At 45.4% G+C, this 23,564-nt stretch overlaps 3 protein-coding genes across 3 annotated transcripts in view; 1 reads left to right on the top strand and 2 right to left on the bottom strand.

Moving 5' to 3' along the window:
- Positions 1–635, top strand: part of Ccdc158 (coiled-coil domain containing 158) — a 66,308-nt gene extending 65,673 nt beyond the window's left edge. Inside the window, 1 exon segment of the mRNA XM_021162407.1 lies at positions 492–635. Within this exon segment, the coding sequence (XP_021018066.1) occupies positions 492–568 (77 nt within the window). The 3' untranslated portion in view covers positions 569–635.
- A 1,893-nt stretch (positions 636–2,528) lies between these two features.
- Positions 2,529–6,077, bottom strand: Stbd1 (starch binding domain 1). Its single transcript, XM_021162408.1, has 2 exons — positions 5,791–6,077; positions 2,529–4,244 (listed from the first exon to the last, which is right to left on the bottom strand). The coding sequence occupies exons 1-2, from the start codon at positions 6,017–6,019 to the stop codon at positions 3,457–3,459; spliced, it is 1,017 nt and encodes a 338-aa protein (XP_021018067.1). The 5' UTR covers positions 6,020–6,077; the 3' UTR covers positions 2,529–3,456.
- Positions 6,078–17,555: 11,478 nt separating this feature from the next.
- The window catches only part of Fam47e (family with sequence similarity 47 member E), a 19,590-nt gene continuing 13,581 nt past the window's right edge, over positions 17,556–23,564 (bottom strand). The window contains 3 exon segments of the mRNA XM_021163728.1: positions 17,556–17,736; positions 20,666–20,743; positions 22,840–22,995. Coding sequence (XP_021019387.1) covers positions 17,638–17,736; positions 20,666–20,743; positions 22,840–22,995 — 333 coding nt within the window. The 3' untranslated portion in view covers positions 17,556–17,637.

The following is a 23,564-nucleotide window of genomic DNA, read 5'->3' as shown; positions in this document are numbered from 1 at the left end:
TATAAATACACACACACACACACACATATATATATATATATATATATATATATATATATATATATATATATATATATAGAGAGAGAGAGAGAGAGAGAGAGAGAGAGAGACTGCCTAGCATGTGCAGGAGTGTGGATTGAGTCCCCAGCACAAGCAGAAGCCAAAACCATACACCTATTTCCATTTGTGTGCATGTGCACAAGAGCACAGAGAAATTCCCCAAACTACTTGCAGTAATCAAGTTTGTCCCCAGAGATGGAAGGACAGGAGGCTTCCCTCTTGGACCCTCCTGAGGTGCTTGGCTTATATCCCTGTTATCTGTCCCGCTTCCAGGAGGCTGTTATATTTGTTACAAAAGTGCGCTGCATTGAAGTCTTAATGCACCTCAGGGTCTGACCTGCAGGCTAACACCTCATCCTTGAAGATGAGTGTGAAGGGTTTTAAAACCTGAGTTGACATTACAATCTAACTTTGTTTTATTGATATTTCAGCAATGTCTTCAATGATCAGAAATCAAGAAAAGAGGATTCAGAAAGTGAAAGACCAGGAAAAAATGTTACTAAAATGATGCGTTGCTTGCCCGCTCTCTACAGAGGGCTGACACCCGATTAATTGTGGTGTTACTTATAATTAGTGCCCTGTGAACTTTTTTCTTTTTATGTGAATTTTAATAAAAGATACCCTGACCTGTATACTCTATTTTGAAATAAACTTCCTGAATGCTCTCACAGTAAAACTTGTAACTACTACCAGTTAGATTTGAGAGTGTTCACATATTATAATATATTAATTTATGCTAATGCTAGCATGTTGGTATAGTTGTTTTAAATTATTTTACAGGTTCTAAGATAGCAGAGTCAATTTTTTTTTCCTGATTTAACAAATTCTGGGTTTCAGGAGTGGGGGGAACGTGTTCAGATGGTGTAAGGGGCACAGAGCCAAGAACAGAAGGACAAACTCCAGCATGCTGGACAAACACCAGGCTTTGTTAGTGACCTTGAGCTCACTGTTCTGTCAATATCAGTAATCAACAAAACCTTGGTGCCCCCAATCCAAACTTAGAAATCTCTTCTCTTGCATAAAACTAAAGAAAGAAAATACTTAGTTACTCTTTAACTTCTACATTGAATACAGTCTACCTTAATTAAATTTTAATAAACCGGGAGTATGTGTATGCAAACTAAATACACTAAGGCAAGAGCAGACACACAAGAGTTTCACTTGTTCCGAAACATCAGAGACAATATGGCAGGGGTCATGGAGACACAGCTGCTTAGCTGGAGGCCTTGTTGCAGCTGCACAGCCCTCACCTTTCACCTCTAGGGATGGTCACCTGACCAGTTCCCTCAGGTGGAATGGACATGGATAGAGAACTGTGGGCTACCTTCAGGTCAGAGTGTTAATACTGAATTTGCCATTTTTCCTCAAGTTATTTTCTTCCCACAGAATGGATGACAAGGATGGAGAGGGCCCTCAAGGTGGCACCACAGGCAGAAGGGGGTCTGGGGAACTCTACATGGAGGGGAGATACTGCCCAGAAGACCTGATAGTGCTGACTGACACCACAGCCAGCAGGGGCCCTGAGGTGGGTGTACCTGCTCTCAGGGAAACCGTGTGCTGCTGTCAACGACAAAGTTCTCACTCTGAAGCACACCTAACTTCAAATGATGATTACAATCGATGTGCATTTAATTATAAATGATGTAAGTGTATATACATAGCATGATTTGTTTCTTAAGTCAATGGGCTTTAATGAGAGGTTAACTTTAATTTCATCAGGTAACTATAAATAGAATTCTAGAGACTTCTATTTAAATTGTTTTAATTAGCTTTGTGAAGTAATGACCAGTGCCTTCTGTGGATCTCATTGTGAGATACATAAGCAGAATGCATGGATTTCATCTCAAAAATGCGGAGAGCCGCAAAGCTTCCAAACAAACTTTCTAATGCTGCTTTCAGTTGAATCTAGACTTTTGTCAGCACAGGGCATCTTAGCCAGAATAAAATACCTGCCTTAGCTGATAGATAATATAGACTGTTAACACATGAAAACTCGTTTCACTTGTGCATTTGGAAGGTGGAAGTAGGAAAATCAGCTGTTGATGGTCATCCTTAGCTATCTAGGGAGTCGCAGGCCAGTCTGGGCCACCCTGTCTGAAAACACCAAGGCTGAGATGTAGCTCAGCTGTAGAGTGCTTGCATAAAACTGGGTATGGTGGCACATGCCTGAGCACTTGAAAAATAGAGGCAGGAGGATCAGTTTCAAGGGCACCCTTGGCTACATAGTGAATTTTGGGGTTAGCCTATGCTACAAGAAACTCCGCCTCAAAAAGTCCCTTCTAAGCAAAGTTTTTAAAAATATTTAAGACTTTCTTAAAAAAAAAAAAAAAAGCATTTAAAACTTTCCCTGAGGGAGGGTAAAAGATTTTCCCTATGGTATCTGCTATAACTTGAGGCTTGCTTTTCTCTTTATGTAAAATATAGCTCCTAGGTTAAAGTGCTAAAATTGAAACAAATGAGACATTGAATAAAGATATTAAAACTCGGTATTTATTTATTCAGTTATAACTTAAAGCTTAATATTTCTTCTCAGAGCAAAGACACTCTTCAGTATGGTCCTATAGAGAATTTCACTCGCTGGTTTGTAAGGAGAGTGAAGAGTTAACAGATGGAAAAGACGTCTCTGGGGCAGCCCATTTGTTGACACCGAGTAGGAATGAGGTGGAGCAGTGAGCAGAGATGGTCCAACCAGGGCACTGTGGGTAAAGGAGGGATGTACCAGACTCAGACCTGTTACTCCCAGTCCTCAAGGAACTATACCCTTCAAACCACCTCAGCATCTCACACCTCAATCCCTCATGCTCTGCTTCCTGGATGACCACCTCTGAATAGGCCTTCAGCCACTAAGACAAAGACATACTTGCTAATGTCTCGCCTATCCTCAGCAGTTAAAATGGAATAAAAACTAACAGGAAGTCTGGAGTTTAACTCCGATCCTTACTGGTCACAGTTCCGTATGATGTTACTATTAAATGTAAATAGTGTTGCTTTAGCTGTGTTTGATGGGGCTTATTGTAGGCTTTCTAGTCTAAGAGCTGCTAAGGGCGCTCTACTGTGTACCCGTGCAGTTGTTTAGTTGCTCCTTGCCCATATGTAGTCCATACCTCAGGCATACTACCCAGGATGCAACTACCCAGGATGATCAATTCCTCAAGTCCTGATGTGTCAGCACAAACCAGTCAATACAATAAGGGACAAGTGCCAGCTTACAGGAAGCATTATCTGCAGGCATACATCTTCCTACATTTTGGACAGAAGCCACACTAGCAAACCTGAAAGAGCCCTGACGGCTACAATTGGAATCACACCGCCTTTACTTTAAACTATGCAGTGCGCTCTACAGCCTTAGCCTTGTCCACATTCTGCTGCAGCCTCTTGGATGCTCTGAAAACTGAGTCAGTGAATCCCCCACCACCCATGAACCACTTTATCCTCACGGCCAGTCTGTAGGAATCTATTGCTGCATTCTTCCCAACGAGTAACTTCCTTATTCTCTACCAACACAAACTTCCACTCCACCACTGTGTCTGCAGGCAGGAAGACAGAATGAGACCAGAGCCCGTCTTTGCAGTAGTGGAGTGGGATGTATGTGTTCCATCTCCCAAGGCTCTCATGGTCTCCAGTCACTGCAATGAACTGCACGTCGGTGTTAGTGGTGTAGTGCACCTGGAACTGGATGCTGACCTGTTGAGGTTTCAGAGATGCCACCTTCCCATCTACTTCCCAGCCTCTTCCTCCCACAAGACTGTTTGTGCTGTCGTCCATTCTCTGATTTAGACTTAACCTAGAAGCCTCAAGACTGCCACCCAAACCAACACTCCCCCAAGATGAGTGCCTAGACACCACTTCCCAGTCCTCGTGGCCTGCCGGGTCCTGACTGACTGCTTTAGCTCTGTCCACAAGCAGGCTGCTGGAGGGCAGCTTTGCGGCCACACTGCCAGCTACTTTAACAGCTGTTTCTTGTCCTTTGGGGAGTCTCCATTCTCCTTCATGAGATCCTGGGCTTTGATTTCTTGCCGCTTCGGAGTTGGCCCTGGAGTGTGTGTCTGGAATCTTCCCAACAGGAACAAACTCTCTGGCTTTGACCCAGTCTGCTCCAACATTCTGCAGTCTCTGTGCTTCCGGCAGGTTACCAAGATCTTTGCTCTCAGAAATCAAATGTCCGTTGCTTTCCTGAAGATGCTCTAAGGAAGGAAAGGGCAGTAACATTAGGTGGTTCACAAAGGAAGACACAGAAAATTTTTGCTGTTGTCTTTATTTCTATGTACAGCTCAAGGCTCTGTTTTTTAAAAAGCAAGTACCTATTTGAACATTCCCAACACTGCTCTAAGAGCACACACGTAGAGCCAACGATCAAAAGCACACTTGGGGAGTCTCAGCACACACCATGAGAGAGAATGAAGTGGCAAGTTGCAAAGTCTCCCACAGTCCAGACCATGTTGGCAGGTATCCAAAGTTAAGTCACTTGGCTCCTGTCATTTAAAGAAAAGAAAAAAAAAAATGCTGCCCAAGGGTTGGGGCAGGAGCTTAGCACAAGGCCCAGCCTCACATGCTGGTGGCTTCTGTAGAACAAAGGATTACATGGCTACCCTGCACCTGAGAGTACACCTGAACTCCCTGGGAGTGAATACAAGATGGGCCAGCTCCAGCTAACTGGAAGGCATAGCAGTCAGTGTGAAGAAAACCGTGAACAAGACTGAGTGGAGTTGGGGGTGTGTGGTGGGGGTGGGGAGGGCTTGAGGGAAAAGGAATGTCTTCAACAAGCACAAGATTTTCCTATCCCACCCACCCTCCTTAATAAGTACATACAGTTATAAAAGCTATTCTTAAAAGTATACGATCCAAGTTCTCTAAAACCCTGGTTTCATTCCTGGCTACCTCTCCTATAAGCCTGACCACCCTAAAACCATAAATCAGCAGGGGTTAGGAGAACTCAGCGCTACATGTTTACCTCTTTTTAATGATGACCTTCAAAGTGAGATGTCAGCAAATATTACTCTGGAGTCCTAATTTTCTGAAGAACCTTTATCAAAACCCAGCCGTGGGAAAGATTTTCACGTAGTAGCTACAAATGACCACCACTAAAAATAAGTTCTGCCAGGCAGCTGGGCAAAGGGCACAAGAGGTAAGGGTTTGTGCCAGTGTACACTGATTGCCTGATGCAGGGTCTCTAAAATGTAGATTTAAACTTAGGTGACAATTCTCATCAGAGTTGGATTCCCTAGTAGGCCCACCCTGGGCTGTTCCCAAGCCGGCACAAAGCCTCAGCTACAGTGGCCTTCATGACCCAAGTCTAAGCTGAATTTTACTTTCCTGAAAAAACTGCCCAGATAGTAGGAAGTGAGTACTCAAGTGTTCATAAGCCCCAAATCTAAGGCGGGGTGTGGTATGTCAGCGACTGGGACTCAGAAGATGTCCCTCTCAGCTTCAGCAGGAACTGAATGAAGAGTTGTGAGATGCCCCCCAAGCCAGCCTCGTGCACTGCTCCAAGTGCGGCCAGGCGGAGGAGCCTGTGCCGGCTGAGGCGGCAGAAGCTGGGCGCGGCCTCTGGAGGACCCGCGTGGCCTCTCCAGGGCAGGACAACCCCGGAACGCGATGAGGGCTGAAGAAGGTTCAGTCCGAGGTCGGTGAAGGTGGTCCACCAGAACCCACCCGCACGGCTCCAGGTGCCTTTCGTTTCCCCTTCCCCCGACAACTTCAAAACAACTAGCTCGAGGGGAGGAAGAATACCTGCTTTGGAGACCAGCTCACGATCGGAAAGTTCAGGGCTCAGGCCGCCACTGCCACCACCACCCGGACCGTCTCCCGGGGCCGCAGCCTCCCCTGGAGGTGCGCCCTTCTGCGGCGGCTCCGCAACCCCGTCTTTCCCCGGGGCCCCAGAGTCGCCCCGCAGCAGCCACAGGATGAGCGCTCCCGCTAGACCCCCGCCGACCAGCAGGGCTGACCAGACGGCGCCCATGGCTGAGAGAGGCTGCGGGAGACTACGAGCCCCAGTGCAGGGCTCCGCTCACCCGCACGGCCACACCCACCCCGCCCGCCCCATCCTTTTACGGTTCTTGGCGACCAGCCCAGCCTTCCACGGCTGCCGCGAACTTTCCTGGCCCCGCCTCCCGCCCCGCTCGCCCCGCCTCGCAACCCGGCTCTCGCCCACTCCCATCACGGCTGCCTGCCCTTCCACGCCTGTCCTGGCTCCACTCAATCCCACGCCAGAAGAGTCCGGTTACGCACAGCTCCGAGCCAGGAGAGGGGCGCCCGGTGTTCCGAGGCCGGAGAAGGCTCTCACTGGATCGTTAGCACAATTATGAGTGGAGGGTAAGGGTCGTGGGGAGGGCGCAGGGGCTTAAGGGAAGCTCCAATCCATCCCCAGCTTTCTCAGATCTCTACATAAAGGCCCACCACCTCCGCCAATCTTGTTCGCCTTTCCCTCTGGAACCTCCTACACTCTTTTTTTAAAAAGGTTCCAGACTAGCCCAGGCTGCCTCAAACTCGAAATCCTCTTGCTTTTCCAGTGGGGAGTTACAGGCATTCATCCACATGCCTTTCTCCTCTCTCTCTCTCTCTCTCTCTCTCTCTCTCTCTCTCTCTCTCTCTCTCTCTCTCTCTCGCCACGCGTGTTGCTGCACAAAGCACACCCACCCAGCTGAACTGGATGTTGCCCAGGCATGGAGCCCCTACAAGTAAATATTAATAAAGCGGCAACCCTTTATCAAAGCATCACATAGTCAAAGTGTTTTGTGTATGAACTTAAATTGGTCCTCACACAACAGAAGTCCTGTGAAGGGAAGGACCACACTGCTGTGCTGATGTGCACACTACTCAGGGTAAAGAGCCGGGTGTTTTACCTGGAGTCTTTCCTTTAAACACATATTCACATCCTGTTGCTGAGGCCACAGCTGGAAAGTATATGCCTTGCAATTATTGCTAACATGGCTCCCTCTGTGAGGATCAGTCACTCAACAGTGCACCTCGCTGGATCACTGAGATCACAAGAGATCACACATCTCCTGACAGAGACTTCCTGGTGGGTTGCTCCTCTCTTGGCATAGGCTGCAACTGGTAGAGAGGTGGAGAACAGAGCAATACTGACTCCTGTTTTATTATTAAATTATTTAACTTTCAAATGAACTGTTGCTATACCTATAGATCAGAGCATCACTCAGCCCTCCTCAGAGAAGCTGCTTCCTGCAGTAGAGGGGAACTAGCACAGAGACCCACAACTGGACCGTGTGTAGAGAGAGACTTTGGAGCTTTCAGTCCTAAATGGGATGGCTTTATTAAATTCTCCCCTAAAGGCTCAGGGATCTAAGTGGAAGAGGAGGTGGATGGTGGAAGAAGGAAGCCAGGGGTGGTGGATAACTCCACAGAGACAGTGCCTGGCAGACACAACAGGACTCCAACAGGACTCGATACACTTATGCACTCACAGAGATTGTAACGGCTTGAACAACACCTGCAGAAGCCCAAACCAGAGAGAATCCCAGCACTGATGGCCGTGCAGGGAGTGAGCACCAAGTCCCACCCCTGACCAAGAAGCCACTTGCAATTGCTGCCTGCTAGAAGGGAAAAATCCATTTTCTCCAATGGAGTCTCACTGGGTATATCAGCCACATTCCAGGAGTAGATGGTTGACACACACAAGCTCCAGGTTTCGTTTGGGGATTTGTGTGTGTGTGTATTTTTTGTTTTGTTTGATTTTGGGTTTTTTTTGGTCTTATTAATTTTCTTTCTTTCTTTCTTTCTTTCTTTCTTTCTTTCTTTCTTTCTTTCTTTCTTTCTTATATGTAAGTACACTGTAGCTGTTTCCAGACACTCCAAAAGAGGGAGTCAGATCTCATTACGGATGGTTGTGAGCCACCATGTGGTTGCTGGGATTTGAACTCCAGACCTTCGGAAGAGCAGTTGGGTGCTCTTACCCACTGAGCCATCTCACCAGCCCTTAATTTTCTTTTTTAAGTTTGTGTTTCTATATTCTTTTTTTTTTTTTTTGGAGAAGGGGGAGACACGAAGTTGGGTGGGTAAGAAGACAGGGAGGTTCTGGGATGAGCTGAAAGGGAGGAAAGAATATGATCAAAGTATACTTAAAATTAATTTAAAAATTTAAAGAATTTAAGACCCAAGCAAAGAAGTTAGGTAGATAGTCAGAAAGATGTAGATGAAAGACAGGTAGAAGAGGAGAGACACACAGATAATATAGAGAAGCATAATAAGAAGAGAAAGGATGGGCTGGAGAGATGGCTCAGCAGTTAAGAGCACCGACTGCTCTTCCAGAGGTCCCAAGTTCAATTCCCAGCAACCACATGGTGGCTCCCAACCATCTGTAATGGCATCTGTCTTCTGGTGTGTCTGAAGAGTAATGGTGGTGTACTCATATGTATAAAATAAATGAATAAATAAATCTTTTTTATTTATATTTTTGTTTTTTCGAGACAGGGTTTCTCTGTAGCCCTGGCTGTCCTGGAACTCACTTTGTAGACCAGGCTGGCCTCGAACTCAGAAATCTGCCTGCCTCTGCCTCCCAAGTGCTGGGATTAAAGGCATGCACCATCACGCCCAGCATAAATAAATCTTTTATAAAAAAAAAAAAAAAAGAAGAAGAAGAGGAGAAAGGATGAGCTACCTGACAAACACATCCAATCAAACTCACTCAGGTGAAGACATCACTACAGGCTAAACTGAGTCACAAGCCCCTACATGATGCCTGTCTTCAAACTAGAGGCTAGTAGAGCCAACTGCAACCATGTCAGACCTCCATGGAAGACTGTCCAATAACCCTGCATCTCACAGCAAAAGCCTGCCCTCCTGACCTCTCAGCCCGCCCTCGCTGGCCCTTTCCATCCACAGTGGCTATCTTAAATTACACAGATCCCCACGTGCCTTGCAAGCACGACAGACATAGAATGTGGTATGCTCTTTGTCAACTCTATTTCATGTCTTTAATTAGAGATCTAACGGTGAACTTGGGTTCACCACATACAGTTTGGAATATCCAAACCATAGTGCATACCTTCCATCAAAAACCAGTGAGCATAAACCCATGGTTTCCTTGAGTTCTGTGCATTCACAATTCCCAAAAAGAAGATAGGTAGGTGGATAGTCAGAAAGATATAGATGAAAGAAAATTAGAATGATGTTTCCTTGAATTCTAGCAAATCATGAAATCCAATGGTTGTTGGATCCTGGAAGTTCATCAGCCAATAGAAGCAGAAAACTCATGAACTTGCGATTGATTGTTGAAATGGGGAGAATCTTAAACTGAGTCCTTTAACGTATGAGATCAAAACTGACTCGGGGTAGAGTGTCAGAACTGTGTTAAAAGGGAGGACATCAAGTTGATATCCCATGAGTTGAAAAATTGCTTGGTGTGCAAAACCTCTCCCTACTTACCAGCTCTCTCCCTCTGGAGAGAGGTGTTTAAGAGTGGGACAGAGTAAACCTCCCTTTCCACTGCCTTCTGTGTTATTGGTCTCAGTGTCTGTACCCTGTTCGAACCTCATCTGAGTACCTCCGTCTATTTAGGCTCCACTGCACTCTGCAACTCTTCTTGGCTTAACCCTGCTCAAAGTCTTCCCTAAAGCTTGGCAGTGCTCCCCTCGGCTCAGAATTCCACTCAGAGCCTCCCCAGACCCTGGGGCCCAGAGGCTCTGGCTATACCAAATCCTGGTGGTGCCTAAACCGTGTTCACATTTCAACACATAACCTTTTAGAAGTGTGTGAATTTGGATGCATGACATCATGGTTGCCTTCCGGGAATATTCCAGCACAGCAGACGAGCTGCTGGTTTCCAACTCCTCTCTCTCCAAGCCCTGGCTCTCTGGGAATGTACCACAGCACCTGTGCGTTTCTGTCAAACTCTGCGCCTGTGTCTCCCTCCACATGACATTCTCCACAGGCAAACACCCTCTCTGCAGATCGGTCACGTTGGCGCCTCCCGGCCTCGGGTTTCATAGAGACATTTTCTAACTGCAACTGTTTGCAAACCTCTGACTCATCTTGGCACCTGGATGGACTCCAGGCAGAGGTGCTTGGTAATTATGAAACCTTTAGAAATGGAGAATCTGTATCGGAAAAACTAGCTGGTTCACCATATGGGGGAAGGGGGCGGGGAGAGGAGGGAGAAGGCGGAGCCATGTTTGCGAGGGGGCGGGGCAAGGTTCGTGGGGCGGGGCTAGGTTAGTTGTGCTGCTTTAAACAGTGTGTTTCAGGTAGACTAAAATTCACCAATCCGTGAAAATGGTAAAAGTACAATGCTAAGGAACAAAACCCAAGACACTGTCACCACAAGAGTACCGGACATAGGCTGTTTGGATAAAATTACTTCCAATGGAGGACGCTTAGATAAAGTTACCAGAATGCTCCAGACAAGGGCAGATAGCTGTATTGTCTAAAAGACAAATGATTAATATGCGAATATCCAACAAATCCGTCCACATTGATAAGAAATGGGCAGAAAGGACGCTTTTGTTCATGCTGGGGCTGAGCTGACAGCAGATACCCAAAGACTGAAGAAACAAACATAAAGAGACTCGAAATCACTGGTAGTCAGAAAGGGGCGAATTCAAGGAAAGTATCTGCGGCTATCCCAGAAGCAAAGCCTGGCAAGAAAATAGGCTGGGGCAGCTGGGGAAGTTACTGGCATAGTCAGAAGCCTTGCATGAAATGACCAATGCATGGACACCACCACCTGTCCCTCACCAGCTCTCGTGGCCTGCAGGAGAATGCCTCGGTTTTTTCTTCTGCTCTTATGCCATAAACACAGCTAGCCTCTGCGATCAGATGTGGGGGACTTTCCCCATAGGCACCAGCAAGTTCTTCTTCAGCAAAATCTGCTGCGTTTCCACTTAACTCAACTCTGACAGAATCTACCTGGAGACATTATCAACTCCCCAGATGAGGGGCTCGGTCCCCGAGACTGCACCCACTCACCATGCTGGACACCACTCAAGCCTGGGAGAGCTTCATCCATGTCTGTAAGTGACCAGTTATAAATCAGGGCTCCAGAGCTCAGTGAACAGCAGGGGCTTAACATTGCGAGGCCTGGGTTCTATGCCAACTACCCACAATGCAACCTGAATTTATGTCCACTGTCGTACTGAGGCTCACCTGTAGGCTCTCCTAGCCCAGGACTAAGCACGGTTGGAGTGAAGCAGGCCAACAGTCCTCCTGATGGCCCTCCTGATGGTGTCTGGGGTGAGCTTCTGGAACTTCTATCTGCCTCAAGTTGGGGTCAAAGGTTTCCTTACTTCAGTCTTCATTCTCCCCAGAATCAGACACACATCTTAGTCTAATGGATTTCCACCATCTTTTTTTTTTTTAATATGGACTAGAGTTTACTTAGGACATGAGAAGTGGAGTTGGGAGTCGGGCTGACCAAGGAACACATGGAGAGCAGAGGGAGGGGGAAGGCAAGAAAGGACTCAGGGAGAGAAGAGGCAGAGAGTGCGAGAGCCCCACCACCTTTTCAGGATGCCCCTGGAATTAGACTTGAGGACATCTAGTCCCAGTTTGCTGTTTGCTTCCCAGACAACTTGAACTGGGGTACTATCCTCTACCACAGACTTTTCCCTACCTCTGTGCAGCAAGGCCTCCCCAGCTTCCATGAGGACTCCGAGATGATGTGGGAACAGCCTTGGAAAATGGGAGGAAAACTGTTGTCTTTATTCTTCACCCCTAACATGCATCTTAGCCTTGACTCTTATGATGGATAAATGTACCAGAGACAGGGTACCAATCCAAAAAACAATTAGGAATTCAGAGAGCAGGTAGGTGCAAACTGCCCTTCCTAACACTAAGTCACACATACTTCAGCTAAGTAAATGATACTTGCAGGCAACGAGTAAAAAAACCTCACCTAGTTAAACAAAATTATATTAATCTCTATGCTCTCAGGATTTTCTAATAGCTATTTCATCTGCATGTTGGATGTACTAGATGATGGTGAGCTGCTCGCAATTCCACTTGGATTTTGGAAGCCAGATTTACACTTAGCCCAAGGGCTGTGAAATGGTCCGGAGGCCTGGTTTAGATATGCTGCCTTAGCTCATTCATTCAATAGTCTGAGGAGCTGCCAACTTTGAGCCTAGCATGTCACTCAAGAAGGCATCCTAGCCCTCTGAGCCCTGGATCCAGTATTCTCAAAGCATTTGCAGCAGGCACAGCTCTGAATAAAACTTCAACAAGTCCAGAAAAAAAATCCTAGCTCTGGCACTCAGTGTTCTGCAGCTGAGCCACAAATTCAATGACATAAAATTGCCCTCTTGCTTTCTCGCTGGGCAGTAGTTAAATACAGCAGGCTGATCCCGAGACAGTTGGTAGCCGTGTGACAGGTGCCCGTCATCAATCAGGGGTTACTTGATCCACTAAGCCTGGGCATCAGCTAACATTCAGTGTGTGTGAGCGATGTGCCAGGGTCTGTTCTAAGCACTTGTAATTTTTCCCTAATCCTTACCACATCACTGGAGATAGAACTGTTATTATTGCCACCATTCCTATTGGAGATGAGAGGACAAGAGGAGACAGGATAACCAATCTGTCTATGATCATTCGGCTGCTAAGTGCCAGGGCCTTTAGAACCTAGGCCCCATGCTGCAAACTCCCATGTAACCACTTTGGCCCCCAGGGCCTCCTGGAAGACTTCAGTTGCACAGTGTGCCACGCCTGCCGTACTTTGATACCTTCTCCAGCCTGCTCCTCTCACCTCATGGGACATTCTCTATGTCTGACCAACCGACTAAAAAGCCAACACAATCTGATATTAGCCGCGGGACTTTACAGCCCAGTTCCAGGGTGGTGCTGAAAATCAAGGCAGAGAAACTCTCTAGAATTTTAAAAATTTCACACTTTTATATAAATGATTAGGATGACTTGTCTTTAAATTGGAGATTTGTTGTAAGGGTTTAAGAAGGTAGAAATACGATCAGACTGGAATTCAGAGTCAGGATGTTTGAGCGTTAAATGAGACCATGAAACTGTGCTCCCAACCCAATGGGGTTCCGTGGCTTTATTAGAAAATAGGCCCACGCTATGCCATCTTGGGTTTCTGCAGAGTTCTACCTATCAAGCAGGACTTCATGAGATACGGCTACAGTGTCCTGAGCTTTCCAGCCTTCAGAGCATGAGATGAGGTCATTCATTATGATAAAAACATCTCTTATGTTCTAAGAGACAGGAACTTTTGCTGGGCCTCTCAATCCGGAGTTAATAATGCACCTTACAGTCACTCAAGGCTGCTGTCCAACTGTGTGCTCAGCCTGTTTTTTAAGCTGCTTTTAAGAGAACAATGTTACAACCCTCTTTACTTGCCTTGGACTTCCCAGGTAACCAGCTTACCACCCAGTGCATAGATGCAGTCCTGTGTGTTCTTCCACGCCCCTCACCCAGGGCAATGCATGTGTGTTTGCACGTGTGTCATGTGCTAAAGACAGCAAGAAGGGAGGTTGATAGCCACCTTCTGAAATGAACATCCACCGTAAATCTTGAAATCAACATTCGGATACTACTTGATAAACCATGATCTCTGTAACACTGTCGTTTTCGGTGTCACTTGGGGTCAGTTGGAATCTGTGACTTAGCCTCTTGTAAAACGCTGTTAAAGGCATCTGTAAAGTGTCCCCCATCCCCTCCCCATGCTATGTTTTCTACCCTGGTCAATAAATATGACCATGAACACTTGTACTGGCTGATTTTGTGTGTCAACTTGACCCAAGCTGGAGTTATCACAGAGAAAGGAGCCTTCTTTGAGGAAATGACTCCATGAGATTCAGTTATAAGGCATTTTCTCAATTAGAGATCATGTGGGGAAGGCCCATTGTGGGTGGGACCATCCCTGAGCTGGTAGTCCTGGGTTCTATAAGGAAGCAAGCTGAGCAAGCCAGGGGAAACAAGCCAGTAAGAAGCATCCTTCCAGGGGGTGGTCAAGGCTGAAATGAGCAAGAAAGAGAAGGAAGAGGAAGATGAGGAGGATAAAGAGGATGAGGAAGGGGAAGAGGAGGATAAAGAAGATGATGAATAAGTTGGTTCTAGGGCAGTTTTTTTTTTTTTTTTTTTTTTGTCTATAAAGCATTTAACTCCCTGTACACAACTCACTCCTTTTAAAGAAAAAACATTGAAATGTAGAGAGAAAGAAAGAAAGAAAGAAAGAAAGAAAGAAAGAAAGAAAGAAGAGAGAAAGAAAGAAGAGAGAAAGAAAGAAAGAGAGAAAGGAAAGAAAGATTTCCTTCATGGTCTCTGCATCAGCTCCTGCTCCCTGACCTGTTTGCGTTCCAGTCCTGACTTCCTTTGGTGATGAACTGCAGTGTGGAAGTGTAAGCTGAATAAACCCTTTCCTCCTCAACTTGCTTCTTGGTCATGATGTTTGTGCAGGAATAGAAACCCTCACTAAGACAACACTTGAAGGTGACATGGTGGCCACAAACTGAAGGAGTCTTCAGGAATAACAGTGAGTTATCTTTTTTTTTTTCCCCCCTAGGAGGTTGTTTTGGCCTTAGATTTGCTGACCTTGCTTAAAAGACATCCACCCACACCAGCTTTTTATAGACTTACTGAATGCTTATTCACCGCTATGGTTTTCTACTTCATACTGGCTCTCATTGAGAAACCTATTTGATCATCATCATTATCATCATCATCATAATCATCATCATCGTTATCACCATTATCATTGTCATCATCATTATTATCATCATCACTATCATCATCATTGATTGGTAATTCAGAACAGAATAGACCACACTGGCCTAAAATTTCTGGCACTCCTGCCCCAGCCTCTGGAGTGCTAGGAGCTACCATGCAAAGTGCAGAAGCTATTTTTTTATAGCAAGAGTGAGAAGGCAATTGCCTACACTACGATGCACATAGAAGTTGTATTCCAGACCCCAAGCACCACTTGGGAGGCAATGTATTTAAAGTGCAGCGCCATTGCCCACCCTGTACCTGTGTGTTCTGCATCCTCACAGTTAAACAGAGTTGAAAATATTCAAACAAGTTTTGTCCTTACTGAACACAGACTGACAGCTATTTCTTCTCCTTACTCCCTAAACTGCACAGGGTAACAACAACAATGTCTTAATTTGCATTGTGCAAGGTATTGAATGTAATGTAGCTATGACTCCAAGTGCAGTGTGGGGCACATGTAGGTCATAAGCAGGCACTGTATCATGTGAGGGACCTGAGCACCAGCAGATTTCAGGGAACCTTGGAACCAGTGTAGCACAGACCCTGAGCAATGGCTCTCTACACTGATCCAACACCAGCTCTTTCCATGTATTCTGAGTATGCAGGTCTGAGTGTAAGGGGTGACATCAGGAGAAATGCCTCCTTAACAACCACTGGGAAAAACTGTCCCTTAGCCCCAGGAGTGAGCAATGGGTGGAAAAGCTTGAGAAAAGTCCCCACCAGCAGAAAACAGCAATATTAGGATGACTTAACAGCAATCACCACCTGTTAGTCAGTGGAGCCTTCTCATGCTGCTTGAAGAACTGGAAAGATCCAAGTGGTGGTAGCACATGCCTTTAATCCCAGCACTGGGGAGGCAGAGGCAGGCAGATCTATGAGTTTAAGGCTTGTCTGGTCTACAGAGCGAGTTCCAGGATAGCCAGGGTTACACCTGAGAGACAGGGAGAAACCCTGTCTCAAAACAAACAGAACAGGACTGAAAAGAACACTCTGGTGTCAGAGTGAGGAGACTTCACTAATGAGGAAAATGATTGACTAGAGAGCAGAGGGTCTCTTGGAGTTCCACCATGTCTTGGAATATATATATATATATTGGAATATATATATATATCCCAGGGTGAGGATCTCCAAGGCTCCCACCTTTGTGGATAAACATTTGGGATGGGAAATGGATGATGGAAATCGTTCAGTAATGACACCTCCTCACCAGGTATAAAAACAAACACCACTGAGTTGTTACACATTTTCTTCCCTACCCTGTCAGGTACACACAACATTTCCCCAACTATAGGTGTGTTACCGTAACCAAACTTAAAGCGTGATTCTGTGGAAGATGGTTGAACTCGAGTGGGAGGGACTGGGGAAGGGCAGATGTTTGCTGTGTAGGAGTAAAGAACCACATTTGATTCCCTGCTGTTACCCATGTGGCTTGTGACCCCAGTGTTGGAGAGGGAAGTAGGCAGAAAGCTCACCAACTGGCCAGCCTCGCTGCATTAATGAAGTAGAGAGACCCTGCCTCAAAAAAAAAAAAAAAAAGATGGACGATTCATGAGGAAAAACACCCAAGATTGACCTTTGACCCCCACATACTCCTTCCACACGCACATGTGCATGTACAGCCTGCATACATATATACCACATACATGCCTGGTGCCCACAGACCCCAGTAGAGAGTGTTAGATTCCCTGAAACTAGAATTACAGAAGGTTATGAGCTGCCATGTGGGTGCTGGGAACTGAACCCTTGTTCTCTGGAAGAGCCAGGGCTCTTAACCACTGATCCAGCTCCCCAGCCCCACCCCCTACCCCAAATATATATATTTTAAATTATAGATATAGAGAGATGGCTCAAGGTCCCAGAACACTTCCTCTTGCAGAGCACCTAAGATTGGTTCCCATCACCCACAACACACAACTGCCTGTAACTCTAGCTCCAGGGTTTCCAACATACTCCTCTGCTCTCTGTGGGTACCCATGTGCATGCGCGCGCGTGAACACACACACACACACACACAAATTTTAAATCTTTAAAAAGTAATGAAATATGTTAGCTTGATTTTCCTTTAAACTTTTTGACCTATGACCTTCTGCTTTAGTACATATTTAAGACTGGGGAGAAAAACACCTCAGCTTAACTCGATGAAAGAAAATAATACTAATATTGTAAAAAAAAAAAAAAAAAAAAAAAGAGGCACTCATTCTGTGTCAGGTTCTCACTCAAAGTAGTAACAACAAAGTAATTGTGACTTTGCCTATGATTTTATTTTTACAAGAAATCAATCATTTATGGCATATTCATAACACGAAAGCATGAGAGGACTACACATGAATATTGAGCCCATAGTTGGTAAATATACAAAATGTATTCTTTTGTGCACCAGGTGGGTTGGTGCAGAGCTGCAACTCTAGACCCTGAGAGACTAACACAGGGGGATGACTAATTAGAGGTCAGCCTAGGCCACATAGCAAGACTCTCCCTAAAGAAGGCCAAACCCCCAAACCAAACAAACAAGCAAACAAAACATTGATCAGTGGAGGCTAGAGAGATGGATCAGCCATCGGGACAGCTCACTGTTCTTCGAGAGGACCAAGGTTCAGTTCCCAGCACCCACATGGTGGCTCACAACCCTCTGTAACTGCCGCTCCAGGGCATTCAACGNTTCAGGCTTCTGAAGGCTCCTAGACTTGTGTGCACCTACCCACATGCAGACATACACAGCTGTACATAACTAAAAATACCACAAAAAGCCCCTAAAGCCTTTACAAAGCTGTTTAGAAAGATATTTGTGTTCAGTTTTCTATTTGTGGATGCTGCCAGGTTGAAGTCTTCATGGAGGGCACTGCTATATTCTACTTATTAATTAAACTAATGGGGCAGTATCCAAGGATGCTGTCAATCAAAGCCGACTCATCTGCTCCCGGGATTCCTCTCTGTTTGCGTGAGTTTTTTAGGAGCCTTAATATTTTTAGACTTACTTTTCTCCTCCGCATATATCTTCTCAAGGAACTACAGGGGGGAAAAAAGAGAGAGTCTCTTCATTAGAATGTTAAATAAAACCTGGACAGCCCTCCTGCTCTAATAAACACTTTCCTCTGGCAGATTTCCTTAGGCTGGACCTTTTAAGTGGAGAACTTGAGTGAGAAGGAGTTGTTCAGCATCATAAATACTCAGACTGAATTCATCCTTGGCTTGTGCCCCAGCTCCGGCCAGCCCAACTCTCAGCAAAGGCTTATGCTGCTAAAGGCCTGGGATCTCTCCGGGTCACTGTGGACAATGTATAGACACTGCTATATCCACACAAGAATATGTTCCTCTGTGACTGTGCATATATACACAGAATATAGATACATTATGGGTTAGAAAGAATGAATATTCACATATATATTCAAGTGACAGTTTGTAAATACATATGTACAGATATATTTTGCATATATGAACATCTGTATGTAATTTACATTTGGGCTTTTTTTTTCATTTTCTTGAGACAGGGGCTCACTCTGTAGACCAGGCTGGCCTTGAACTCACAGTAATCTCCCTGCTTCAGCCTCTTGAGTGTGGGGATTACAAGTGTTTACCATATCTGACTTCATATACTAGGATGGATTTCCTCTTTCATATGACATGTTATCAGTAGGTGATTAGCTATAGGATATAAGAAAAAGGGACAAAATAGTGCCAGAGACTACATCACTGGTGCCCTCAAACTGCTCCAACTGTTGAGCTTCATGCAGGGGCCCCATCTCTCTGGAGTTTGTGTAGCAGAGAGTGCAGCCAGTATGTCAGACATGTTTCTTTCTACCCCCCATGAATCTATGTGTGTATTGACAGAATGAATTACAGCAGCAGGGACAAACCTGAATCGTGGAGAGCTCTTGGTGCCACTTTAAGGATATTGGCAAAAATTTGGCATTGGGCTAGGACAAGGAAGTAGGCTTGTCACCTTGATAAGTCCCTGAATACCACAGGACTTTGTTTACTGTCTTGTTTGCGCCTTGACTATCTGTTTATGCTTTGTTTGTTCCTGGACCTAGAACTGAGCCTTTGTATGTACTTAAAATGGTACAAAAGCAGACTGGGAAAAAAATCAAGGCGCTTCAGCACTGGCTGGGGTCTAGTTGTCTTTTCTTTTTTTAATCCTCACTCCCTCCCGAGAGACCCTGATGACTGACTGAGCTGGCTTAGTCACTGAATAGAAGAAGGAAGTTGTGACAGTATAAATATTAAGGCAGACAAATATAACACAAGGCTTGTAGGATGGCTCTGTGGGTAAGAATGTTTGCTGCACAAAAATCTCAATTTAAGTGCCTGACACCTACAGAAAAAGTCAAGAATGTCCAGTCATGCCTGGAACTGTAGCATTGAGGAGAGGGACAGTGGAGATGGGTGAATCCCAGTCCAGCCTGGACAGAATGAATGGTGAGCTTCAAGGTGAGAGAGAGAAGAGCACACACACACACACACACACACACTCACACACACACACTACATAAATATATTTATGGTAGCATATGCCTATAACCTCAGCACTTAAGAGTTGGAAACAGAAGAATCAGATGTCCAAGGTCACTTAAAAAATCAAAACAAATACAGACACACACAGACAGATATATATATATAATATACATACATATATATAAGTAATATAATATACAAAAGAGTATGTAATGTGCAATGTAAACTATTAAGCATAGTTATAGACTCTATATAAAGATATATAAGTACACTTAAGTGGGCCTTATATGAAGATCAAGTAGCTACTGTATATATGTCAAGCCCAGTATATATAGACTATATAGAGAGTATAAAGTAAATATAGTTAGGGGGCCTATCACTGATGCTCAGAGCTAATGGAGAGACTCCACTGACATCTATGATGGAGTGTTCTAACACTAAATGCCCCATGCTTTAAACTTGCCTAAAGCCAGGCTGTTTCTGAGCATGCGCAACATATTCATTTATTTGACATTAAATATAAGCCACTCTTAGTTCTATCACTCAGGAGGAATAGATTCCAAGCCAGCTGTGGTGGCATATACCTATAAGTCTAGCACTTGGAAGGCAGATCAGAGAAATCAGAGAAGTTAAGGGCCAGCCTCAGGTACATAGCAAGTTTGAAGCTAGCTTGGACTACACAAGAAGACCCTATCGCAAAGCAACAACAATTTTTAAAAAAAGAAAGAAAAAGAAAAGACGAGGGAGACAGAGAGAGAGAGAGAGAGAGAGAGAGAGAGAGAGAGAGAGAGAGAGAGAGAGACTGGTTGACTCAGAGTTCCATTTCTAACATCTGAGAACCTTGGCTGTTCTGCCCTCTGGGGAACCTAAGGATCATACGCATGATTAGCTATGACTTCGGCACCATATGCCTTGGGGTCCTGCTGTCTGGATGCACAGCTTGCTATGGTCTTCTCAGTTGATCTCCCACTGAGATCTTTGTGTTAGAGGGGTGTGTGAGCCTGTCCTATGGAAGAAGGCTGGTATACCTTTTCCACTTACAGGCCAAACCTCCTTCTGGATCAGGGAGAGGGCAGAGCAGAGGCTGGGAGACCCCCAGATGTGAACTTCTACTGCGTTTCAGTTTGGACAGAGCTCACACTACGTGATACGATTTTAAGTGCCCACTCCCTTTCATGCTGACCCAAGCCATGTAACTTTGTCCTTCGACCTGAATGTCCTGGAGCCCCAAGGAGTTCCTACAGAGCGCATACTGTCTTAGTAACAGGCTGTACAAGCAGCGCCCCTCTACTCCCCTCACTGTCCAGTCCCAAGGATATTAGACTTCAAAGCGGCAGGAAGATGGCGCCTCTGCAGTGGCATTAGCCAAAGGGCCCCATCTGGAAAGCAACGCTGAGTTTTTATTTGACCCGTCCTTCCGAGGTACTCTTATCCACAGCTGTCTTCTTCAAAGCTCTCAGCAGGGCTCTGCAAAATAACTCACCCTGGGCATCCTGTAGCCCCTGCTTAGAATGAAGTCCTTAAAGGCTGTTGTCTCATGCAGGCCTGCAAGCAGTTCCCCCTAAAAGAACAGTTTAAAAGAGCTGTGAAAAATCTGGGGAGAAACTTCCATGAAGCTCCTTGCTGCAATCTCATCCTTCTCACCGTGGGGTTCATCAGTTACGAAAGATGAGAGCTTCCAGAAACTTCCATGAAGCTCCCCATTGCAAATGCTTCCTTCTCACTATGGGGTCCATCAGTTATGGAAGATGAGAGCTCCCAAAGACGTCTGATTTTATCCTCTTGTCCTTTCTTTCCCCTTAGCCTTGTATGAAGGATGAGCGACAAGTCAAACTTTTGACTTGGGCTGTCTAGAAACTAACTTATTTAATACAATATAGCCACAACTTATAGGTTTTAATTTTTATTTTTTTAAAAAAATATTTCTTAATGAGGGAAGCAAGTGGATCATTTCACCAGCCCCACAATTTATTGATCTTAGCTACAAAGGGCACACCAATCAAAACAGACTTGTTTCAGTCTCAACTCCTCTCAATACTCAAGCATCCCTTGGAGTTTTCTTTACATTTATTTGAACTCGAAAGGTGGATGTAGAAATTTGCATACCACAATTCAACTCTCTAAGGTCATTTCACCTTCCAAAACCAGTTAGTCAAGGATAGTGAGACCTCTTGAGTTCTTGGTAAGCCTGTCATAGTGACCTGCAGTGGCACCTTCAGTGCAGAAGCTAAATCCTCCCTCGGGCCTTGTGAAAGTGTGGCTTACCAACAGCACTGTAGGCTGGGCATGGCAGAGCATGCCTGAGATCTTGACCCTTGGGAGGGTGAAGCAAGAGGATCATGAGTCTTAGGCTAGCTCCGACTATATACGCAAGACTAGGTCTCCACAGAAACTGCTGTAGAGCAATCCTATTGTCTTGTCTGCCCCCTGTGTCTAGATCTCCTAATGAATAATGCTTCCTGCCATAGTTATATCAACCACGATGTCCAATGGAAAAGAAAAGACACTGCTGCTTCTCTAGCTGTCTATAAGCACTCGGACAGACACCACAAATAGCTCTTGCTATCAAAATAAAATATTATGCTATGAGCTAAATTCACATAAATGCAGGCACTCTGAAACCATGCACTCAGAAATTCTACTAAGGATTATTTATTTTGGAACTTATTCAAGCATGTTGTACTTAATAGAGTTCTGGCATACTTAAATTCCTAAAGACAGTCCTTCATACCCAGGCCTGCGAAGAGAAAAATGACCTTTCTGGTCAGCAGAGTGGACTGATGGACGGTTACTAAGGAAGCATCGGCTGCCTCTGTACAGGGTTTTACTTTCCCACGTGTTTCCCTACGAGTATCCGGAGACACTCTGGTGAAGGGAAGAGGGCCACAGATGAGGTCATCAGAGTCCAGTGAAGCATGTGTCAACACACCTGCCTGTGCTCGGAGCAGCGGTGATGACCTTTGCTTCAGCAGATGGGCGTACACGAGAGATGGGCAGGCACACAGCCTATCTACAGTAGAGCAGGGCCACGTCTCGGTGGTGTGGATTTGCTGCTGGGTCATTTAACTTTTGACCCCTCTCTTAGGGAGCCTCTGTGGCAACTGAATGCTACTAATGAAACTTCCCAGGCGCAGCTTTGAATTCTTTGACAGCCATCTCATGCTGGTAGGAAACAAGTCCTACGGTTAGTCTCCTGAAACTTCACAACAACATCATACAAATTCGGAACACTGTGGTGGGCCTCGCTCCTCCCCCACCCTTAAACATTTACTCATAGAACACATTGTTCAAGATGATAGTTGTGGGCTGGGTGGAGGGAAGTGCACACCTTTAACCCCACCATTCAGGAGGCAGGAGGATCTCTGTGAATATGAGGCCAGCCTGGTATATGTATAGAGTGCTACAATAGCCAAGGCTATGTATTGAGACAATGTCTCAAACACAAAATGGTAGGAGTGGTGTCCTGTCTTTAGAGGTACTGTGTTTAACCATGAAGGCAGAATTCAAGCCTTGCTTATCACACGCTCTCCACAAATCATCTTGCCTCTCTTGTTGCTGAATTGAACAGACACGCCCTGAGACTTTGGGGGAACCTCCTTGCCCAGCCTGTAGCCATTGACTGTGTTCAGACAACTGGATCTCAGCACATGGACACACCTGCTCCTGAAGCTGCTCTTTAAAGGTTGAATCTTGAGCTTTGTGTGAGACCATGGGGTCGACCAAAGGTTCATCCGCTCTTTGCCTCTTCCACAAGCTGGTGTTCAGGTACCAGGCTCCGTACCTCATCTTCACCCGCTTCGGCTTCTGAGGATTCTAGAGAAAGGAACGTAATTCCGGGGTTGTCAGTGATGTTGCTTACTTATTTAGTAGTCGGTTGGTCGTTTCAAAAATCAAAGGCTCACGATATGAAAGGTGTGTCGTGATTTAGAATTTAGAGCTAGTTCTTGCCAAAGTGTTCTACAAAGTTTCAGTGTGCTTTGGGTTTTTATAAAAGAAGCACAGAACATTCATAATTAGGAAAACAGAGTCACACCTAAGAACACGGGTGTCCGATATAGACTGACCTAGGCTTGAATTCAGTCTTTGTTCTCTCAGTAGCTGTGAGCCCATGGGCACACCACTTCAATTATTTATCAGGGAAGTGGAGATAACAGGTTTTTAATCCTGTAAGAGTGTCCTGAGGATTATAGGAGATAACATATGCAAAGCAGGTAGAGATCAGGTTAAAAAAAAATCACCCAAGAGTGACAATTTTGAACAAGACCAGTGAGCCAAACTAGTAAGTTAAACTCACTAAGCCCAGCACTATGCCCAGGCTCGGGGGCACTATGCCCAGCCTCAGGAGCACTATGCCCAGCCTCAGGAGCACTATGCCCAGGCTC

Source organism: Mus caroli, chromosome 5 (assembly GCF_900094665.2).
Source record: "Mus caroli chromosome 5, CAROLI_EIJ_v1.1, whole genome shotgun sequence".
NCBI classification, from domain to species: domain Eukaryota; kingdom Metazoa; phylum Chordata; class Mammalia; order Rodentia; family Muridae; genus Mus; species Mus caroli.
This window is presented reverse-complemented; position numbering and strand designations above follow the sequence as displayed.

Coding starts and splice junctions, on each gene's coding strand:
- Stbd1 (XM_021162408.1), bottom strand. CDS start 6,019: ATGGGCGCCGTCTGGTCAGCCCTGCTGGTCGGCGGGGGTCTAGCGGGA. Junction 4,245..5,790: donor TGAGCTGGTCTCCAAAGCAG/GTATTCTTCCTC, acceptor TTCCTTCCTTAG/AGCATCTTCAGGAAAGCAAC.